General features: G+C 62.3%; 1 protein-coding gene across 1 annotated transcript in view; it reads right to left on the bottom strand.

Annotated features, from left to right (window-relative positions):
- FLNA (filamin A) overlaps positions 1-18,443 on the bottom strand; it is a 74,723-nt gene that overhangs the window by 38,698 nt on the left and 17,582 nt on the right. The window contains 18 exon segments of the mRNA XM_066984666.1: positions 869-1,421; positions 1,423-1,467; positions 2,406-2,668; positions 4,317-4,434; positions 5,103-5,213; positions 5,216-5,274; positions 5,349-5,439; positions 8,060-8,220; positions 9,861-9,984; positions 11,804-11,835; positions 11,838-11,946; positions 12,771-12,884; positions 13,773-13,966; positions 15,661-15,758; positions 15,760-15,795; positions 15,872-15,995; positions 17,151-17,249; positions 17,252-17,287. Coding sequence (XP_066840767.1) covers positions 869-1,421; positions 1,423-1,467; positions 2,406-2,668; positions 4,317-4,434; positions 5,103-5,213; positions 5,216-5,274; positions 5,349-5,439; positions 8,060-8,220; positions 9,861-9,984; positions 11,804-11,835; positions 11,838-11,946; positions 12,771-12,884; positions 13,773-13,966; positions 15,661-15,758; positions 15,760-15,795; positions 15,872-15,995; positions 17,151-17,249; positions 17,252-17,287 — 2,367 coding nt within the window.

Raw genomic sequence — 18,443 nt, 5'->3', positions numbered from 1 at the left:
AGGCCGACAGTTGGGCTGAGGACCTCAAGAGGCCCCCTCCAGCCTCAACACTGAAATTTGGGGAGGGGACGGGGTAGGGGAGGCTGAGGGGTGGGGTTGAAGACCTCAGAGGCCTCCTCCAGCCTCAACACTTCTACAACGCTGAAATTTGGGGAGGGGGCTGGAAAAGCGAGGCCGACGGTTGTGCTGAGGACCTCAAGAGGCCTCCTCCAGCCTCAACAACTCAAGGGTTTGGGGATGGGAATGGGTAGAGGAGGCCAACGGTTGGGTTACTGAAATTTGGGGGTGGGATGGGGTTGGTGAGGCTGAGGGGTGGGTGGAGGACATTGGAGGCCTCCTCCAGCCTCAACACTTCTATAACGCTAAAATTTGGGGCTGGGACGGGGTAGGGGAGGCCGATGGTGGGGTTGAGGACCTCAAGAGGCCTCTTCCAGCCTCAACACTTCTATAACGCTGAAATTTGGGGAGGGGACGGGGTTGGTGAGGCCGATGGTGGGGTTGAGGACCTCAGAGGCCTCCTCCGGCCTCAACACTGAAATCTGGGGAGGGGACGGGGTAGGGGAGGCTGAGGGGTGGGGCTGAAGACCTTGGAGGCCTCCTCCAGCCTCAACACTTCTACAACACTGACATTTGGGGAGGGGACGGGGTAGGGGAGGCTGAGGGGTGGGGTTGAGGACCTCGGAGGCCTCCTCCAGCCTCAACACTTCTACAACGCTGAAATCTGGGGAGGGGGCTGGAAAAGCGAGGCCGACGGTTGGGCTGAGGCCCTCAAGAGCCCCCCCATACCCTCACCCCCCGCCCCCAACTTCACAAAGAGGACGAGCGCAGCCCCCTTCCCCGCCCCCCCAAGCCCGCGGCCTCCACCCACCTTTCCCCTCGACGCCGGGCCCGTAGACCTTGACGCCGGCCGTGTCGAGGGCGGGCTCGACGCGCACCTTGCTGGGGAAGTGGGGCACGGGCTGCCCGCCGTACTCCACCGTGATGGTGTAGACGCCGGGGCTGAGCGGCGTGTAGGCGATGGTGTAGGTGCCGTCGCCGTTGTCCTCCACCCGCACCTCGGCCCTCGCCCCGGCCTCCGAGGCGATGCCGATGGTCAGCTCGGCGCTGCCGGCGCGGCTGCAGTCCACGCGGAAGTGGCCGGGCTGCCCGGCCGTGCCGCCCTCCAGCCCGGGCCCCGAGCACGTCACCTTGGAGGGGTCGAAGGGGGCGCGGATGGGGGCGCGGAAGGGGGACCCCGGGACGTGGGCGCCGGCGAAGAGGATGTTGATGTTGTAGTCGCCGGGCTCGGAGGGCAGGTAGGAGACGGAGCAGGTGCCGTCGCCGTTGTCCTGGCACTCGATCTTGGCCTCGCACGGGCCCTCCACCGTCAGCCCCAAGCCCCCCGTGCCGGCGCCCTTGGTGTCGATGGTGAAGGGGGCCGGGACCCCCCGCCAGGCCGCCCTGGAGGCCCGGCCCGAAGGCGCGTACCTGGAAGGGGGGCAGGGGGGGAGGGGGTTTTAGGGGGGGCGGAGTCCCGTGGTTTTGGGGGGCAGAGCCCCTGAGCAGGGCATCCCCTTCCAGAGACCTCCCCACCCCACGGAGACCCCCAAAACCAGGATGCTCCGTTCCTTAGGACCCCATTCCCAGAGACCCCCAACCCTTGGGGACCCCAAAACCAGAACTCCCCCATTCCTGAAGACCCCCAACCCCCACAGACCCCCGACCCCCCTGAAGACCCCCGACCCAGGACGTCCCTGTTCCCAGAGACCCCAAACCCTTGGGGACCCCAAAACCAGGACCCCCAACCCCTTGGGGACCCCCAACACCCCAAAGCCCCCCCAATACCCCAAAGACCCCCCAAACACCCCCCCCCGCACCTTGGAGGGGTCGGTGGGGGGCACGGCCTCAACGGGGAAGGGGCTGCCCAGAGACCCCCAACGCGCTGAAGCCCCCCAACCCCCAAAGCCCCCCAACTCCCCAAAGACCCCAAAGCCCCCCAACTCCCCAAAAGACCCCCAAACACCCCAAAGACCCCCCAAACACCCCAAAGACCCCCCCCAAGACCCCAAAGACCCCCAGCACCCCCCCGCACCTTGGAGGGGTCGGTGGGGGGCATGGCCTCTATGGGGAAGGGGCTGCCCAGAGACCCCCAACCCCCCAAAACCCCCAATACCCCAAACAGCCCCCAACCCCCTGAAGCCCCCCAACACCCCAAAGACCCCCCAAAGACCCCAAAGCCCCCCCAAAGACACCCCCCGCACCTTGGAGGGGTCGGTGGGGGGCACGGCCTCGATGGGGAAGGGGCTGCCCACAGACCCCCAAGCCCCCGAAGCCCCCCAAGCCCCCGAAGCCCCCAAAGACCCCCCCAAAGCCCCCAAAGACCCCCCCAAAGCCCCCAAAGACCCCCCCAAAGACCCCCCCCGCACCTTGGAGGGGTCGGTGGGGGGCACGGCCTCGACGGGGAAGGGGCTGCCGGGCACGGGGAGCCCGTCGTAGGTGACCTCGAGCTCGTAGGGCCCCTCCTCGCGGGGGATCCAGCGCACCAGGCTGTTGTCGGGGCTCAGCCCCGGCTCCACCTTGCAGGGCACCCCCTTGCGCCCCGGGCCCGTCACCTTGGCGCCCACCTTGCCCTGGCCCCCGGCGCCCTTGGTCTTCACCGTGAACTCCTGGTCCTTGCCCACCTCCGGCTCTGGGGGGGGGAAGGGGGAAAAAAAAAAGTTTGGGGGGGTGAGCGGACCCCAAAATGACCCCGCGGCACGCGGCTCTCGGCCCCGAAACACCCCGGATCCGCCTCAGAATAACCCGCGGCTCTCGGCCCCGAAAGAACCCGAATCTGTGTTAAAATAACCTATTTGTCAGCCCCAAAAAGACCCCGAATCTGCCTTGAAATAACCCACAGCTGTCAGCCCCAAAAAGACCCCAAATCCGCCTTGAAATAACGTGTGAACCCCCCAAAAGACCCCGAATCCATCCAGAAATAACCCACAAGTCAGCCCCAAAAGACCCCGGATCCATCTGGAAATAATCTCGGCCCCAAAAGACCCCAAATCCCCCTTGAAATAATCTGCGTGTTAGCCCCAAAAGACCCCAAATCCACCTTAAAATAACCCATCTGTCAGCCCCAAAAAGACCCCAAATCTGCCCTGAAATAACCTGTGAGCCCCCAAAAGACCCCAAATCCACCTCAAAATAACCCGCATGTCAGCCCCAAAAGATTCCAAATCTATCCTGAAATAACCCACGGCTCTCGGCCCCTAAAGACCCCAAATCCGCCATAAAATAACCTGTGAACCCCAAAAGACCCCAAATCCCCCTTGAAATAATCTGCATTTGTTAGCCCCAAAAGACCCTGAATCCACCTTAACATAACGCATCTGTCAGCCCCAAAAAGACCCCAAATCCACCATAAAATAACCTGTGAACCCCAAAAGACCCCAAATCCGCCTTAAAATAATTTCTGTGAACCCCAAAAGACCCCAAATCCATCCAGAAATAACGCACAACTCAGCCCCAAAAGACCCCGGATCCATCCGGAAATAATCTCGGCCCCAAAAGACCCCAAATCCGCCTTAAAATAACCCACGGCTCTCGGCCCCAAAAGACCCCAAATCTGCCTTAAAATAAACCACGGCTCTCGGCCCCAAAAGACCCCAAATCTGCCTCGAAATAACCCACGTTTATTGACCCCCAAAAGACTCCGAATCTGCCCTGAAATAACTTCCGTGAACCCCAAAAAGATCCCAACCCCCCCCCAAAAACCCTTTTCAAACCCCCCCAAACCTCCCCCCAAAAGACCCCCCAAAAAAAACCTTTCAACCCCCCCAAACCTCCCCCAAGACCCCAAAAAAGCCTTTTTCAACCCCCTTCCCCAAACCTTCCCCCCCAAAAAGGCCCTAAAAGCCCCCTCCTAAAGAAGACCCCCCCAAAAAAAGACCCCAAAAGCTCCCCCCCAAAGACCCCCCAAAGCCCCCCAAACTTTCCCCCCAAAAGACCCCAAAGTCCTCCCCCAAACAGACCCTAAGAGCCCCCCTTCCCAAAAAAGACCCCAAAAGCCCCCCAAAAAAAAGACCCCAAAAGCCCCCCCCTTCCAAAAAAGACCCCAAAAGCCCCCCCCTTCCCAAAAAAGACCCCAAAAGCCCCCCCCCCCCCCAAATCCCCTTTTCACCTCCCCCTCCCCAAATCCCCCTTGGCTCAGCCCCTAGGGGCTCCCCCAACCCCATAGGGTCCCCGAGCCCCCCCAGGACCCCCGAGCTCCCCCCAGGACCCCCTGAACCCCCCCCGGACCCCCCAGGGCCCCCCAAAACCCCCCCAGGACCCCCCCCCGGACCCCTCCTTACTGTCATCCAGGCCGGAGATCTTGATCTTGCCCAGGTCGACGCTCGGGGCCACGGGGACGGGGAAGGGGCTTTTGGGGATGTGGTCGCCCCCGTAGGTCACCGCCACCCCCAAATTACCCTGGGGGGGGGCACAGCCAGGTCGGGGGGCGCCCTAAAACCCCCCCCCAGGGTGGGGGGGCTTTGGGGTACCCCCCCCAGTAGGGGCTGGGGGGGGATTTGGGGAGAGGGGTTTTGGGGGGAGCCCGGTAGGGTGGGGTATTGGGGTGGGGGGGGGGCTGGGGGAAGGGTTTGGGGGGCCCTGTGGGGGTTTTGGGGTGCTGGGGGAAGGGTTTTGGGGGGCCGTGCATGATCTGTGAGGGTTTTGGGGTGCCCTGCGTGGGTTTTGGGGTGCTGGGGGAGGTTTCGGGGGGCTGGGAGGTGGGTTTGGGGTGCCCTGTGTGGGTTTCGGGGTGCTGAGGGGAGGTTTTGGGGTGGGTTTGGGGTGCCCTGTGTGGGTTTTGGGGTGCTGGGGGGAGGTTTTAGGGTTTTGGGGAGGTTTGGGGGTTCCCTGTCTGGGTTTTGGGGTGCCCTGTGTGGGTTTTGGGGGGCTGAGGGGAGGTTTTGGGGGTGCTGTGCCTGATCTGTAAGGTTTTTGGGCTGCCCTAGGAGGTTTCGGGTCCCCCTGTGCGGTTTCTGGGTTTCCCTACAAGGTTTTTGCCCCCCCTGTAAGGTTTTGGGCTTCCCTATAAGGTTTTGGGGCCCCCTGCAGGGTTTTTGGGCTTCCCTGTAAGGTTTTGGGGGCCGTACCTGCTGCAGCGGGGTGTAGGTGACAGTGTGGGTGCCGTCGTGGTTGTCCTTCACCTCCAGGTCCCGCACGGCCTCCCCCCTTCCCCGGCCCCGTCACCTGCACCTCCAGGGGGGCCCGGCCCCCCCGCCTTGGTGTTGACGGTGAAGTGGGTGGGCTTCCCCAGCTCCACACCTGTGGGGGGCACAGGGGGGTCAGGGGGTCTTAAAACCCCCCAGGACCCCCCCCGGGACCCCCCGGGGACTCACCGGAGCGGCTGAGGCCGGGCCCCTCGGCCTTCACCTTGCTGGCGTCGTGCGCGGCGTCCACACGGACGCGGATGGGGCTGCTGGGGGTGGGCTGCGGGGGGGAACACACGAAAATTAGGGGAGGGGGGCACGGGAATGAGCCCCCCGGAGAGCCCTCCCCGAAGGGGCAGTGCCCCCGAGATGCTACGGCCCCGAAAAGGGGTGATTTGGGCCCAAAAAGGGGCGATCCGGGCCCAAAATTTGATGTTCTAACCCCAAAAAAGGAGATGCTGGTCCCAAAAAGGGACAATCTGACCCCAAAATGGGGTGATCCAGGCCCAAAAAGGGGTGATCCGCGCCCAAAATTTGATGTTCTAACCCCAAAAAGGGACAATCTGACCCCAAAATGGGGTGATCTGGCCTTAAAAAGGGATGTGCCAGCATCAAAAAGGGGTGATCTGGGCCCAAAAATTGACGTTCTAGCCCCAAAAGGGACAATCTGGGCCCAAAATGGTGTGATCCAGCCCTACAAAGGGACATTGTGACCTAAAAAAGGATGTCCTGGCCCCAAAAAGGGACACTCTGGCCCCCAAAAGGGATATTCCAGCCCAGAAATGGGACAATTTGACCCCAAAAAGGGACGCTCCGGCCCCAGAAAGGGACACTGACCTAAAAGGGATGTCCTGGCCCCAAAAAGGGATGATTCTAGCCCCAAAAATTGACATTCTGACCCCAAAAAGGGATGCTCTGGCCCCAAAAAGTGGTGATCCGCCCCCAAAAACAGACAATCCAGCCCCAAAAAGGAACATCCCAGCCCCAAAATGGGACGATTTGACCCCAAAAAGGGATGCCCCGCCCCCCCAAAAGGGACGCTATTTGCCCAAAAATGGACGCTTTGGCCCCAGAAAGTGACTCTCCGACCCCCCCCCCCCCCCCAAAAGGACGCATTCTGCTTCCCAAAAAGGGCCGTTCTCTGCCCAAAAAGCGGACACTCCCCGCCCAAAAAGCGGCGCTTTGCCCAAAACCGGTCAGTCTCCGCCCCACAGATGGCATTTTGCCCAAAAGTGGACATTCTCCGCCTGAGAAGTGGCGCTTTGCCCAAAAATGAGTGATCTCTGCCCAAAAGCACGCGCTCTGTCCTGAAGTGGGCACCCTGCCCAAAACAGGGCTCTTCGCTTTGCCCAAAATTGGGCACTTTGCCCCAAAAGTGGGCACCCTGCCCAAAAAGTGGTTATTTGCCCTGAAACGGGGGCTCTCTGTCCAAAAAAGCAGTGTTTTGCCCAAATATGAGTGCTCTCTACCCAAAACCAAGCGCCCTGCCCAAAACCCAGGTGCTTTGCGCAAAAACGGGCTCTTCGCTTTGCTCAAAACCGGGCTCTTTAACAAAAAATCATACATTTTGCCCCAAAGCGGGTGGTTTGCCAAAACCCGGGCTCCTTACCCCCAAAAATCAGGCGCCGTGCCCAAAAACTGGGTGCCCTGCCCACAAAGTGGGCACCTTACTTTGCCCAAAACCCTGCTCTTTACCCCAAAAGTGTGTGTTTTGCCCAAAAGGGGCGGTTTCACCCCCAAAGCAGCGGTTTTGCCCAAAAGCGACCATTTTCATCCCAAAACCGACCATTTTCACCCCAGAACCCCTACCTGGTCGGAAAACAGCACCATGACAGTGTAGGCGCTTGGGCCGCGTGGCGTTTTTACCCCAAAGTGGGTGGTTTTTACCCCCAAAACCGTGCATTTTTGCCCCAAACCACGCGGTTTCACCACAAAGTGGCCGTTTTTGCCCAAAACCGCCCGTTTTCACCCCAGAGCCCACCTGGTCGGCAAAGAGCACCATGACGGTGTAGGTGCCGGCGCCACATGGCGTTTTTACCCCAAAGTGGGTGATTTTTACCTCAGAACCAGGCGTTTTTGCCCCAAACCATGCGCTTTTAACGCCAAAACCACCGTTTTTGCATAAAACCGCCCGTTTTCGCCCAAAACCGCCCGTTTTCACCCCAGAACCCACCTGGTTGGCAAAGAACACCATGATGGTGTAGGCACTTGGGAGGTGCGGCGTTTTTACCCCCAAGCAGATGATTTTTTACCTCAAAACCGTGTGGTTTCACCCCAAACCGTGCGGTTTTGCCCCAAAGTCACTGTTTTTGCCCAAAACCGCCCGTTTTCGCCCCAGAACCCACCTGGTTGGCGAATAGCACCATGATGGTGTAGGTTCCGGTGCCACATGGCGTTTTTACCCCAAAGTGGGTGATTTTTACCTCAAAACCAGGCGTTTTTGCCCCAAACCATGCGCTTCTAATGCCAAAACCGCCGTTTTTGCACAAAACCGCCCGTTTTTGCCCAAAACCGCCCGTTTTCGCCCCAGAACCCACCTGGTCGGCGAAGAGCACCATGATGGTGTAGGTGCCGGCGCCACATGGCGTTTTTACCCCAAAGCGGGTGATTTTTACCTCAAAACCAGGCGTTTTTGCCCCAAACCATGCGCTTTTAACGCCAAAACCACCGTTTTTGCATAAAACCGCCCGTTTTCGCCCAAAACCGCCCTTTTTCACCCCAGAACCCACCTGGTCGGCGAAGAGCACCATGATGGTGTAGGCACATGGGGTGATGCAGCGTTTTTACCCCCAAGCAGATGATTTTTACCTCAAAACCGTGCGGTTTCACCCCAAACCGTGCGGTTTCGCCCCGAAGCCGCCGTTTTTGCCCAAAACCGCCCGTTTCGCCCCAGAACCCACCTGGTCGGCGAAGAGCACCATGATGGTGTAGGTGCCGGCGCCGCATGGCGTGTAGCGCACGGTGAAGGTGTCGTCGGCGTTGCGCACGATGTCGAAGTCGACGTCGGCCTCGGCCGGGCCCACCACGCCCGGGGCGCACTTGATGCCGATGCTCACGTCCCCTGGGGGCACGGCACGCTCAGACCACCGGGACCCCCCTCAGGACCCCCCAAACCCCTAAACCCACCGGGTGCCCCTAAATTCATCGGGGGGCCCTAACGATCCTCGCAATACCTCACGATCCCCCCAAAATCTCCCTGTGGAGCCCCAAAACCCCTCACAATCCCCCCAAAAATCTCATTGTGGAGTCCCAAAACCGCTCACGATTCCCCCAAAAAAATCTCCTTGTGAAGCCCCAAAACCCCTCACGATCCCCCCCCAAAATCTCCCTGTGGAGCCCCAAAACCCCTCACGATCCCCCCAAAATCTCCTTATGGATCCACAAAACCCCTCACAACCCCCCCCCCAAAATCTCCTTATGGAGCCACAAAACCCCTCACGATCCCCCCCAAAAAATCTCCTTGTGGAACCCCAAAACCCCTCACAATCCCCCCAAAATCTCCCTGTGGAGCCCCAAAACCCCTCACGATTCCCCCCAAAAAAATCTCCTTGTGGAGCCCCCAAAATCCCTCATGACTCCCCCAAAATCCCTCGTGACTCCCCCAAAGAGCCCCTCCTAAAACCCTAACGTTGCCTCAAAAAACCCTTGCAACACCCCAAAATCCCTTACGGTATCACCAAAACTCCTCAGGGTGCCCCCCAAAACCCCTCAAGAGCCCCCCAGACCCCTTCGTGGTGACCCAAAACCCCTTGCAACCCCCAAAACCCCTCATAGCATGCCCAAAACCCCTCAGCGCCCCCCAAAATCCCCTCATGATCCCCCAAAACCAACTGTGAGGAATTGTGTTCCCGCCAAAACCCTTCAGGGCGCCTCCAGAAACCCTCCTGGGCCCAAAAAAACCCTCATGGTACCCCCCAAAAACCGCTCACAATGCCCCCAAACCCCACATAACACCCCCCAAAACCCTCATGGCCCCCCAGACCTCCTTATGGTGCCCCCAAATTTGCTCATGGTGCCCCCAAATCCCCCGTACACACCCCAAAACTCCTCCTGACCCCCCCAAACCTCCTCAGGGTGCCCCCAAATCCCCCACACACCCCAAAACCCTCATGGCCCCCCAGATCTCCTTATGGTGCCCCCAAATTTGCTCATGGTGCCCCCAAATCCCCCATACACGCCCCAAAACCCATCCTGACCCCCCCAAACCTCCTCAGGGTGCCCCCAAATCCCCTCATGGTGCCCCCAAATCCCCCGTACACACCCCAAAACCCTTCCTGACCCCCCCCCAAACCTCCTCAGGGTGCCCCCAAATCCCCTCAGGGTGCCCCCAAATCCCCCCACACCCCCCAAAACCCTCATGGCCCCCCAGATCTCCTTATGGTGCCCCCAAATTTGCTCATGGTGCCCCCAAATCCCCCGTACACACCCCAAAACTCCTCCTGACCCCCCCAACCCCCTCAGGGTGCCCCAAAATCCCCCCCCCACGCACCCCAAAACCCTCACGGCCCCCCGAACCCCCTCAGGGAGCCCCCAAAACCCAACCGTGATTAATGGTGATGCCCCCCCAAACCCTTCAGGGCACCCCCAAACCCCCCCGACCCCCAACCCCCCCCGACCCCCAAACCCCCCGACCCCCAAAACCCCTTACAGCACCCCAAAACCCCTCACGGCACCCCAAAACCCCCGCCCCCCCCCGCTCACCCTGCCCGGCCTCGCTGCAGTCGACGGTGAATTGGGTGGGCTCGTGGGCCTTGAGGCCGCTCTTGGCCACGCCGGGGCCGTACACCTTCACCTTGTGGGGGTGGCTGCCGGCCCCCACCTCCATCTGCGGGGGTCACCAGGAGCCCCCAAAGCCCCCAAAGCCCCCCCAAAGCCCCCACGGCCCCCCACATCCCCACAGCCCCCCGCAGCGAGATCGGGGCCCCCCCAAACCCCCGGTCTGATCCCCAGGGATGGGCATCAGTGGGGGGGGGGGGATTTGGGGGGCTCTGGGGGGTTTTGGGGTCCCTGGGGGGATTTGGGGTCTTGGGAGGGGTTCTGGGGGGTTTGGGGGTCTCTGAGGGGGATTTGGGGTCTTGGGGGGTTCTGGGGGTTTGGGGGTCTCTGAGCGGGGATTTGGGGTCTTGGGGGTTTGGGGGGTCTCTGAGGGGGATTTGGGGTCTTGGGGGGTTCTGGGGGTTTGGGGGTCTCTGAGGGGGGATTTGGGGTCTTGGGGGTTTGGGGGGGTCTCTGAGGGGGATTTGGGGTCTTGGGGGGTTCTGGGGGTTTGGGGGTCTCTGAGGGGGATTTGGGGTCTTGGGGGGGTTCTGGGGGGTTTGGGGGTCTCTGAGGGGGGATTTGGGGTCTTGGGGGGGTCCCTGAGGGGGATTTGGGGTCTTGGGAGGGGTTCTGGGGGGTTTGGGGTGTCTCTGAGGGGGATTTGGGGTCTTGGGGGTTCTGGGGGTTTGGGGGTCTCTGAGGGGGATTTGGGGTCTTGGGGGGTTCTGGGGGGTTTGGGGGGTCTCTGAGGGGGATTTGGGGTCTTGGGGGGGGTTCTGGGGGGTTTGGGGGGTCTCTGAGGGGGATTTGGGGTCTTGGGGGGGGGTTCTGGGGGGTTTGGGGGTCTCTGAGGGGGGATTTGGGGTCTTGGGGTGTCTCTGAGGGGGGATTTGGGGTCTTGGGGGGTTCTGGGGGTTTGGGGGTCTCTGAGGGGGATTTGGGGTCTTGGGGGGTTCTGGGGGTTTGGGGGTCTCTGAGGGGGGATTTGGGGTCTTGGGGGGGTTCTGGGGGTTCTGGGGTCTCTAAGGGGGGATTTGGGGTCTTGGGGGGTTCTGGGGGTCTCTGAGGGGGATTTGGGGTCTTGGGGGGGTTCTGGGGGGTTTGGGGGTCTCTGAGGGGGATTTGGGGTCTGGGGGGGGTTCTGGGGGTCTCTAAGGGGGGATTTGGGGTCTTGGGGGGGTTCTGGGGGGTTTGGGGGTCTCTGAGGGGGGATTTGGGGTCTTGGGGGGGTTCTGGGGGTCTCTGAGGGGGATTTGGGGTCTTGGGGGGGTTCTGGGGGGTTTGGGGGGTCTCTGAGGGGGGATTTGGGGTCTTGGGGGGTGTTTCTGGGGGTTTGGGGGGTCTCTGAGGGGGGATTTGGGGTCTTGGGGGTGTTTCTGGGGGTTTGGGGGTCCTTGGGGAGGGATTTGGGGTCTATGTGTGTGGGGGGGTGTCTTTGGGGAGGGGGATTTGGGGTCTCAGGGTTGGGGGTTGTCTCTAGGGCGGTTTTGGGGTCTGGGGGGGGGTCTCGGGGGGTAGGGCGGTGAATCTGGAGGGGGTTGGGTCTCGGGAGGGGGGGTCGCAGGGGGTGATTTAGGCTCTCCGAAAGGTTTGGGGTCTCTCGGGGGAATTTGGGGCACCTCTGGGGAGGGATTCGGGGTATCTCTGGAGGGATTTGGGGTCCCGGGGGGTTTTTTTTGGGGGGTCCCAAGGGGGTTTTTTGGGGTCCCGGGGGTTTTTTGGGGTCCCGGGGGGTTTTTTTTGGGTGTCCCGAGGGGGTTTTTTTGGGTGTCCCGAGGGGGTTTTTTGGGTGTCCCGAGGGGTTTTTTTTGGGTGTCCCGAGGGGGTTTTTTTTGGGTGTCCCGAGGGGGTTTTTTGGGGGTCCCGGGGGGTTTTTTGGGGCTCACCCGGAAGGGGCTCTGGGGGATGTTGACGCCCCCCAGGACACCATGGCCGTGTGCTTGACGGGCTTCCTGGGCAGGTAGGAGCAGCTGTAGGTGCCGTTCCCGTTGTCCTTCACCGACACCTCCACCGGGCTGCCGTCCGCGTCCTGGGGGCGCACCGGGACCCCCAACGTCACCCGGCGCCCCGAACGTCCCCAGACCCCACCCCAAAGGGCCGCCTTCCACAGAACCCCCCCCCAAAACCCCCAGGAATCCCCCCCCCCCCGAGACCCCCAGGGACCCCCCAAAACTCCCACAGGATCCCCAAGACCCTCACAGACCCCCCCCCCCCCCCCCAAAAAAACAGGAATCCCCCCAAAACCCCCAGGGGTTCCCCCACAATACCTCCACAGACCCCTCCCAGACCCCCCAGGGACCCCAAGAATCCCCCCAAGACCCCCCCAAAAACCCCAAGAATCCCCCTAAGACCCCCAGGTACCCCCCCAAGACCCCCCCAAAAACCCCAAGAATCCCCCCAAGACCCCCAGAGACCCTCCAAAATCCCCCAGGGACCCCTCAAGACCCCCCCCCCCCCAAAAACCCCAAGAATCCCCCCAAGACCCCCAGGGACCCCCCAAAAACTCCAAGAATTCCCCCCCCAAGACCCCTGGGGACCCTCCCAAATCCCCTAGGGACCCCCCCCCCCCCAAGGACCCCCAAAACCCCAAGAATCCTCCCAAATCCCCCAAGGACCCCCCAAAAACCCCCCAAATCCCCCCAGGACCCTCCCAAATCCCCCAGGGAACCCCCCAAGACCACCACACACCCCCCAAAAACCCCAAGAACCCCCCGACCTCCAAAATCCCCCAGGGACCTCCCCCGAGACCCCCCAGGAACCCTCCCAAATCCCCCGGGACACCCCGAAGACCCCCACAGACCCCCCCCCAAAACCCCCAGGGACCCCCCAAGACCGCCGGGACCCCCCCCCCACCTTCATCTGCACTTTGAGGGGCCCCTTGCCCCCGCTCTTGGCGTCCACGGTGAACTCGGCCGCCTTGTTCACCGCCACCCCGCTGCGCTCCAGCCCCGGCCCGTGCGCCTTCACCTGGGGGGGCACCCCAAAAAAATTAAATATCAGTAAATAGCAACAAAATAAAGAAAAAGAAACCCTGGGGGAGCGGGCGGCGAGGAGCAGGTCGGCCGTGAAAGGGGGTGGGGGGACACGGGGGTGACAATCCCAAAAAGGAGAGAACACCCCAGAAAAATAAGGGGGGGGGACACCCCCCCAAAAAATGGGGGGGGGGGGGACACAGGGAGGGCACCCCAAAAAAATAAAGGGGGAGGTCCTCACCTTGTCGGGGAGCTGGTGTGGGCAGGGGGGAGCAGGTCGGCCATGAAGGGGTTCGGGGGGGACATGGGGGTGACACTGAGAGGGACACCCCAAAAAATAAGGGGGACACCCCAAAAAAAAAGGGGGGACGATACGGGGGGGGCAGCCCAAAAAAATAAATGGGGGGTCCTCACCTTGCTGGGGGAGCTGGCGTGGGCAGTGGGGAGGATGTCAGCCATGAAAGGGTGGGGACAAAGGGGGTGATCCCAGGGGGACACCCCCAAAAAAATGAGGGGGGACCCCAAAAGAGGGGGAACATCACAAAATAAGAAGGGACACCCCAAAATAAGAAGTGGGGGCAAATGGGGGGGGGGTCTCCACCTTGTTGGGGAAGCTGTTGTGGGCGGCAGGGCGCACATCAGCCGTGATAGGGGCAGGGAGGGGGTGGGGGTGACACCCCAAAAAAGGGGGACACCCCAAAAAAATTAAAGGGGGGTCCTGGGGGGCGCTGACCTTTTCGGGGAAGCTGTCATGGGCTGTGGGCCACACGTCGGCCATGAAGGGGTAGGAACAAAGGGGGGTGACACCCCAAAAAGAGGGGGCGACACCCCAAAAAAGGGGGACACCCCAAAAAAATTAAGGGGGGTCCCGGGGGGCGCTGACCTTTTCGGGGAAGCTGTCGCGGGCGGCGGGCCGCACGTCGGCCATGAAGGGGCTGCGGGCGATGTCGTCGCCGTCGCACAGCACGTGCACCGCGTACTCGCCCGGCTCCGTGGGCCAGTAGCGCACGGCGCAGGATCCGTCCCCGTGGTCGTCGCACTCGATCTTGGCCTGCGAGGGGCCCTCCACCGAGAAACCTGGGGGGGACACGGGGGTGAGCCCCGAGGCAGGGGGTTGTCCTGAAACGGCCCCAAGTCCCCCCAAAATACCCCTGAAATAGAGACAAATCCCTCCCGAAAAACTCCTAAAATAGAGCCAAAAGCCCCCAAAAACCTCCTAAAATAGACAAACTCCCCCAAAAAAACTCCTAAAATAGAGACAAACTCCCCCCAAAAAAACTCCTAAAATAGAGACAACCTCCCCCCAAAAAAACTCCTAAAATAGAGACAAACTCCCCCAAAAAACTCCTAAAATAGAGACAACCTCCCCCAAAAAAAAAACTCCTAAAATAGAGACAAACTCCCCCAAAAAAACTCCTAAAATAGAGACAAACTCCCCCAAAAAACCCCTAAAATAGAGACAACCTCCCCCAAAAAAACTCCTAAAATAGAGACAAATCCCCCAAAAAGCTCCTGAAATGGTCCCAAATGCCACCAGAAAACACTGAAATAGAGCCAAATGCCCCAAAATACTCCTGAAACAACCCCAAATACCCCAAAATACTCCCGAAATAGAGCCAAATGCCACCAAAAACTCCTGAACTGGCCCCCAAATCTCTTCAAAATGGGACCCTGACCCCCCCAGCCCCCCAGAAGACCCCAGACCCCCCAAGCCCCCTCCCAAAAGACCCCAGACCCCCCCAGAAGACCCCTCCAGCCCCCCCAGAACCCCCCCAGCAGACCCCTGACCCCCTCCAACCCCCCAGAAGACCCCAGCCCCACCAGAAGCCCCCCAGACGCCCCCAACCCCCCAGAAATCCCCCCAGCCCCCCCAGAAGACCCCCACCCCCCTCCCAGAACACCCCGACCCCCCCCAACGACCCCCCCAACCCCCCTCCCAAGAGACCCTAGCCCCCCCCACGACCCCCCCAACCCCCCAGAACCCCCCCCAGAAGACCCCACACCCCCTCAAACCCCCCAACCCCCTCCCAGAAGACCCCAGCCCCCCAACCCCCCCAAATCCCCCCCACGACCCCCCCAGCCCCTCCCCACGACCCAGAATCCCCCCCCAGCGTGCCCACATCGCCTTGCAGACCCCCCCAACCCCCCTCCCAGAAGACCCCAGCCCCCCCAACACCCCCAAACCCCCCACGACCCCCCAGCCGCCCCCCCACGACCCCCCCAGCCCCCCCAACCCCCCCAAACCCCCCCCCCACGACTCCCCCAGCCGCCCCCCACGACCACCCCAGCCCCCCCAGACCCCCACAACCCCCCCAGAACCCCCCCCAGCACGCCCACATCGCCTTGCAGACCCCCCCAACCCCCCTCCCAGAAGACCCCAGCCCCCCCCAACCCCCCCAAACCCCCCCCCCACGACCCCCCCAGCCCCCCCACGACCCCCCCAGCCCTCACCCAGTGTGCCCACATCGCCTTGCAGACCCCCCCAACCCCCCCAACCCCCCTCCCAGAAGACCCCAGCCCCCCCAACCCCCCCAAACCCCCCCACGACCCCCCCAGCCCCCCCATGACCCCCCCCAGCCCCCCCACGACCCCCCAGCCGCCCCCCCATGACCCCCCCATGACCCCCCCAGCCCCCCCCGACCCCCCCAGCCCTCACCCAGCGTGCCCACATCGCCTTGCAGACCCCCCAGCCCCCCCGACCCCCCAGCCGCCCCCCCCCATGACCCCCCCAGCCCCCCACGACCCCCCCCCCCCAACCCCCCAGCCCTCACCCAGCGTGCCCACGTCGTCTCCCAGCGCCTCGACCAGGAACTCGGCCGCCTTCCCCACCACGCCGCCCTCCAGCCCGGGCCCCCAGGCCCGAACCTTGGCTGCCGCCCTCGGGGGCCACCTGCACCTCGAAAGGCCTGGGGACGACACCGGGGGGGGGGTTAAGGGGGGGGCGTTATAAAACGGGGACCCCCCCCGGACCCCTAAACTCACCCGCGGGGCACGTGCTGGCCCCCCCAGGTCACCGTCACCGTGTAGGTGCCGGGGGCCGAGGGCAGGTACTCGAAGGCGAAGACGCCGTCGCCGAGGTCCTTCTGCTTCACCGCCTCCAGGCCCTCTGTCGGGGGGGGGTCAGAGGGGGGCAACACCCCCAGACCCCCCTTAGACCCCCCCGGGACCCCCTTCCGTGTGCGGCCCCCCACACCCCGCTGCTGCGGCCCCGGGGCCTCGCCGAGCATCCCCAAAACACCCCCAGGGGCACACAAAAAGGCCCCAGGGACCCCAAAAATATCCCCAGGGACCCCAAAAATACCCCCAGGGACCCCCAGGACCCCCCCACAGCCCCCAGACCCCTTCTGTGCCCCCCATTGCTGTGGCCCCAGGGACCCATTAAGAATCCATCAAAACGTCCCCAAGGAACCCCAAAATACCCCCAGGGACCCCCGAAAATGTCCCCAAGGACCCCCCCCCAAAATGTCCCCAAGGACCCCTCCCCCAAGCACCCCCAGGAACCCCCAAAATGTCCCCAAGGACCCCCAAGAACCCCAAAAATGTCCCCAATGACCCCTCCCCCAAGCACCCCCAGGAACCCCCCAGAGACCCCCAAAGTCCCCCCAGACCCCCCAGGAACCCCTCAACCCCCCCCAGTGTCCCCCAGACCATCAGGGAACCCCAAAAAGCCCCCACGGACCCCCCAGGAACCCCCAAAATCCCCCCAAGGACCCTCAAAATCCCCCCTAAGCTCCCCAAACCCTCCCAGGGACCCCCAAAATTCCCCTAAAGACCCCCAAAAGCCCCCCAAAGCTCCCCCAAATCCCCCAGGGACCCCCAAAAGCCCCCCCAAAGCTCCCCCCAAATCCCCCAGGGACCCCCAAAGTGTCCCCAAGGACCCCCAACCCCCCCCAGGGACCCCCAAACCCCCCCCAGGGACCCCCACCCGTGCGCCCGCCCCCCAAATCCCCCAGGGACCCCCAAAAGCCCCCCAAAAGCCCCCCCAAACCCCCCAGGGACCCCCGAAGTGTCCCCAGGGACCCCCAAAGTGACCCCAAGGACCCCCAACCCCACCCAGGGACCCCCAACCCCCCCCAGGGACCCCCAACCGTGCCCCCCACCCCCCCAAATCCCCCAGGGATCCCCAAAAGCCCCCCCAAAGCCCCTCCAAACCCCCCAGGGACCCCAAAGTGACCCCAAGGACCCCCAACCCCCCCCCAGGGACCCCCAACCCCCCCCCCCCAGGGACCCCCAAACCCCCCCAAAAGCCCCCCGGACTCACTGGGCCCCTTGACGGTGACCTTGAGCTCGCCGCTGCCGGCGCCCTTGGTGTAGACCTTGAAGTCGGCCGGCTCCTTCACCCGCAGCCCCTTGGGCTGCAGCCCCTCCCCACCGCGCGGCACGCCGACGGGTTGCAGGCTGCGGGGACGGGGACGGGGGGTCAAAACCCGGGGAAACCCCCAAAATCCTGGGGGAAACCCCAAAACCCAGGGGGAAACCCAAAATCCCGTGGGAAACCTAAAACCCCCAAGGGGGACCCCAAAATCCTGGCAGGGAACCTCCAAAACCCCATAGGGGAACCCTAAAACCCCACAGGGGAACCTAAAATCCTGGGGGGACCCCAAAACCCCATGGGGAACCCCAAAACCCCATGGGGAACCCCAAAATCCTGGCAGGGAACCTCAAAAACCCCATGGGACGAAACCTAAAATCCCATAGGGGAACCCTAAAACCCCATGGGGGACCCCAAAATCCTGGGGGGAACCCCAAAACCCAGGGGGGAAACCCAAAATCCCGGGGAAACCTAAAACCCCCAAGGGGGACCCCAAAATCCTGGCTGGGAACCTCAAAAAACCCATGGGAAGAAACCTAAAATCCCATAGGGGAACCCTAAAACCCCATGGGGGACCCCAAAATCCTGGGGGAAACCTAAAAACCCCATGGGGAAACCTAAAAACCTAGGGGGAAACCCCAAAATCCCATGGGGAACTTAAAACCCCCAAGGGGGACCCCAAAATCCTGGCAGAGAACCTCAAAAACCCCATGGGAAGAAACCTAAAATCCCATAGGGAACCCTAAAACCCCACAGGGAAACCTAAAATCCTGGGGGGACCCCAAAACCCCATGGGGGACCCCAAAATCCTGGGGGGAACCTAAAATCCTAGGGGGAAACCCCAAAATCCCATGGGGGACGCCAAAATCCTGGGGGAAACCTAAAAACCTAGGGGGAAACCCCAAAATCCCATGGGGAACTTAAAACCCCCAAGGGGGACCCCAAAATCCTGGCAGAGAACCTCAAAAACCCCATGGGAAGAAACCTAAAATCCCATAGGGGAACCCTAAAACCCCATGGGGGACCCCAAAATCCTGGGGGAACCCCAAAACCCAGGGGGAAACCCAAAATCCCGTGGGAAACCTAAAACCCCCAAGGGGGACCCCAAAATCCTGGCTGGGAACCTCAAAAACCCCATGGGAAGAAACCTAAAATCCCATAGGGGAACCCTAAAACCCCACAGGGAAACCTAAAATCCTGGGGGGAGCCCTAAAACCCCATGGGGGACCCCAAAATCCTAGG

This window comes from Anser cygnoides, chromosome 29 (assembly GCF_040182565.1).
Source record: "Anser cygnoides isolate HZ-2024a breed goose chromosome 29, Taihu_goose_T2T_genome, whole genome shotgun sequence".
Classification (NCBI taxonomy): domain Eukaryota; kingdom Metazoa; phylum Chordata; class Aves; order Anseriformes; family Anatidae; genus Anser; species Anser cygnoides.
The sequence above is the reverse complement of the archived record's forward strand: the minus strand, read 5'-3'. Positions and strand labels throughout refer to the sequence as shown.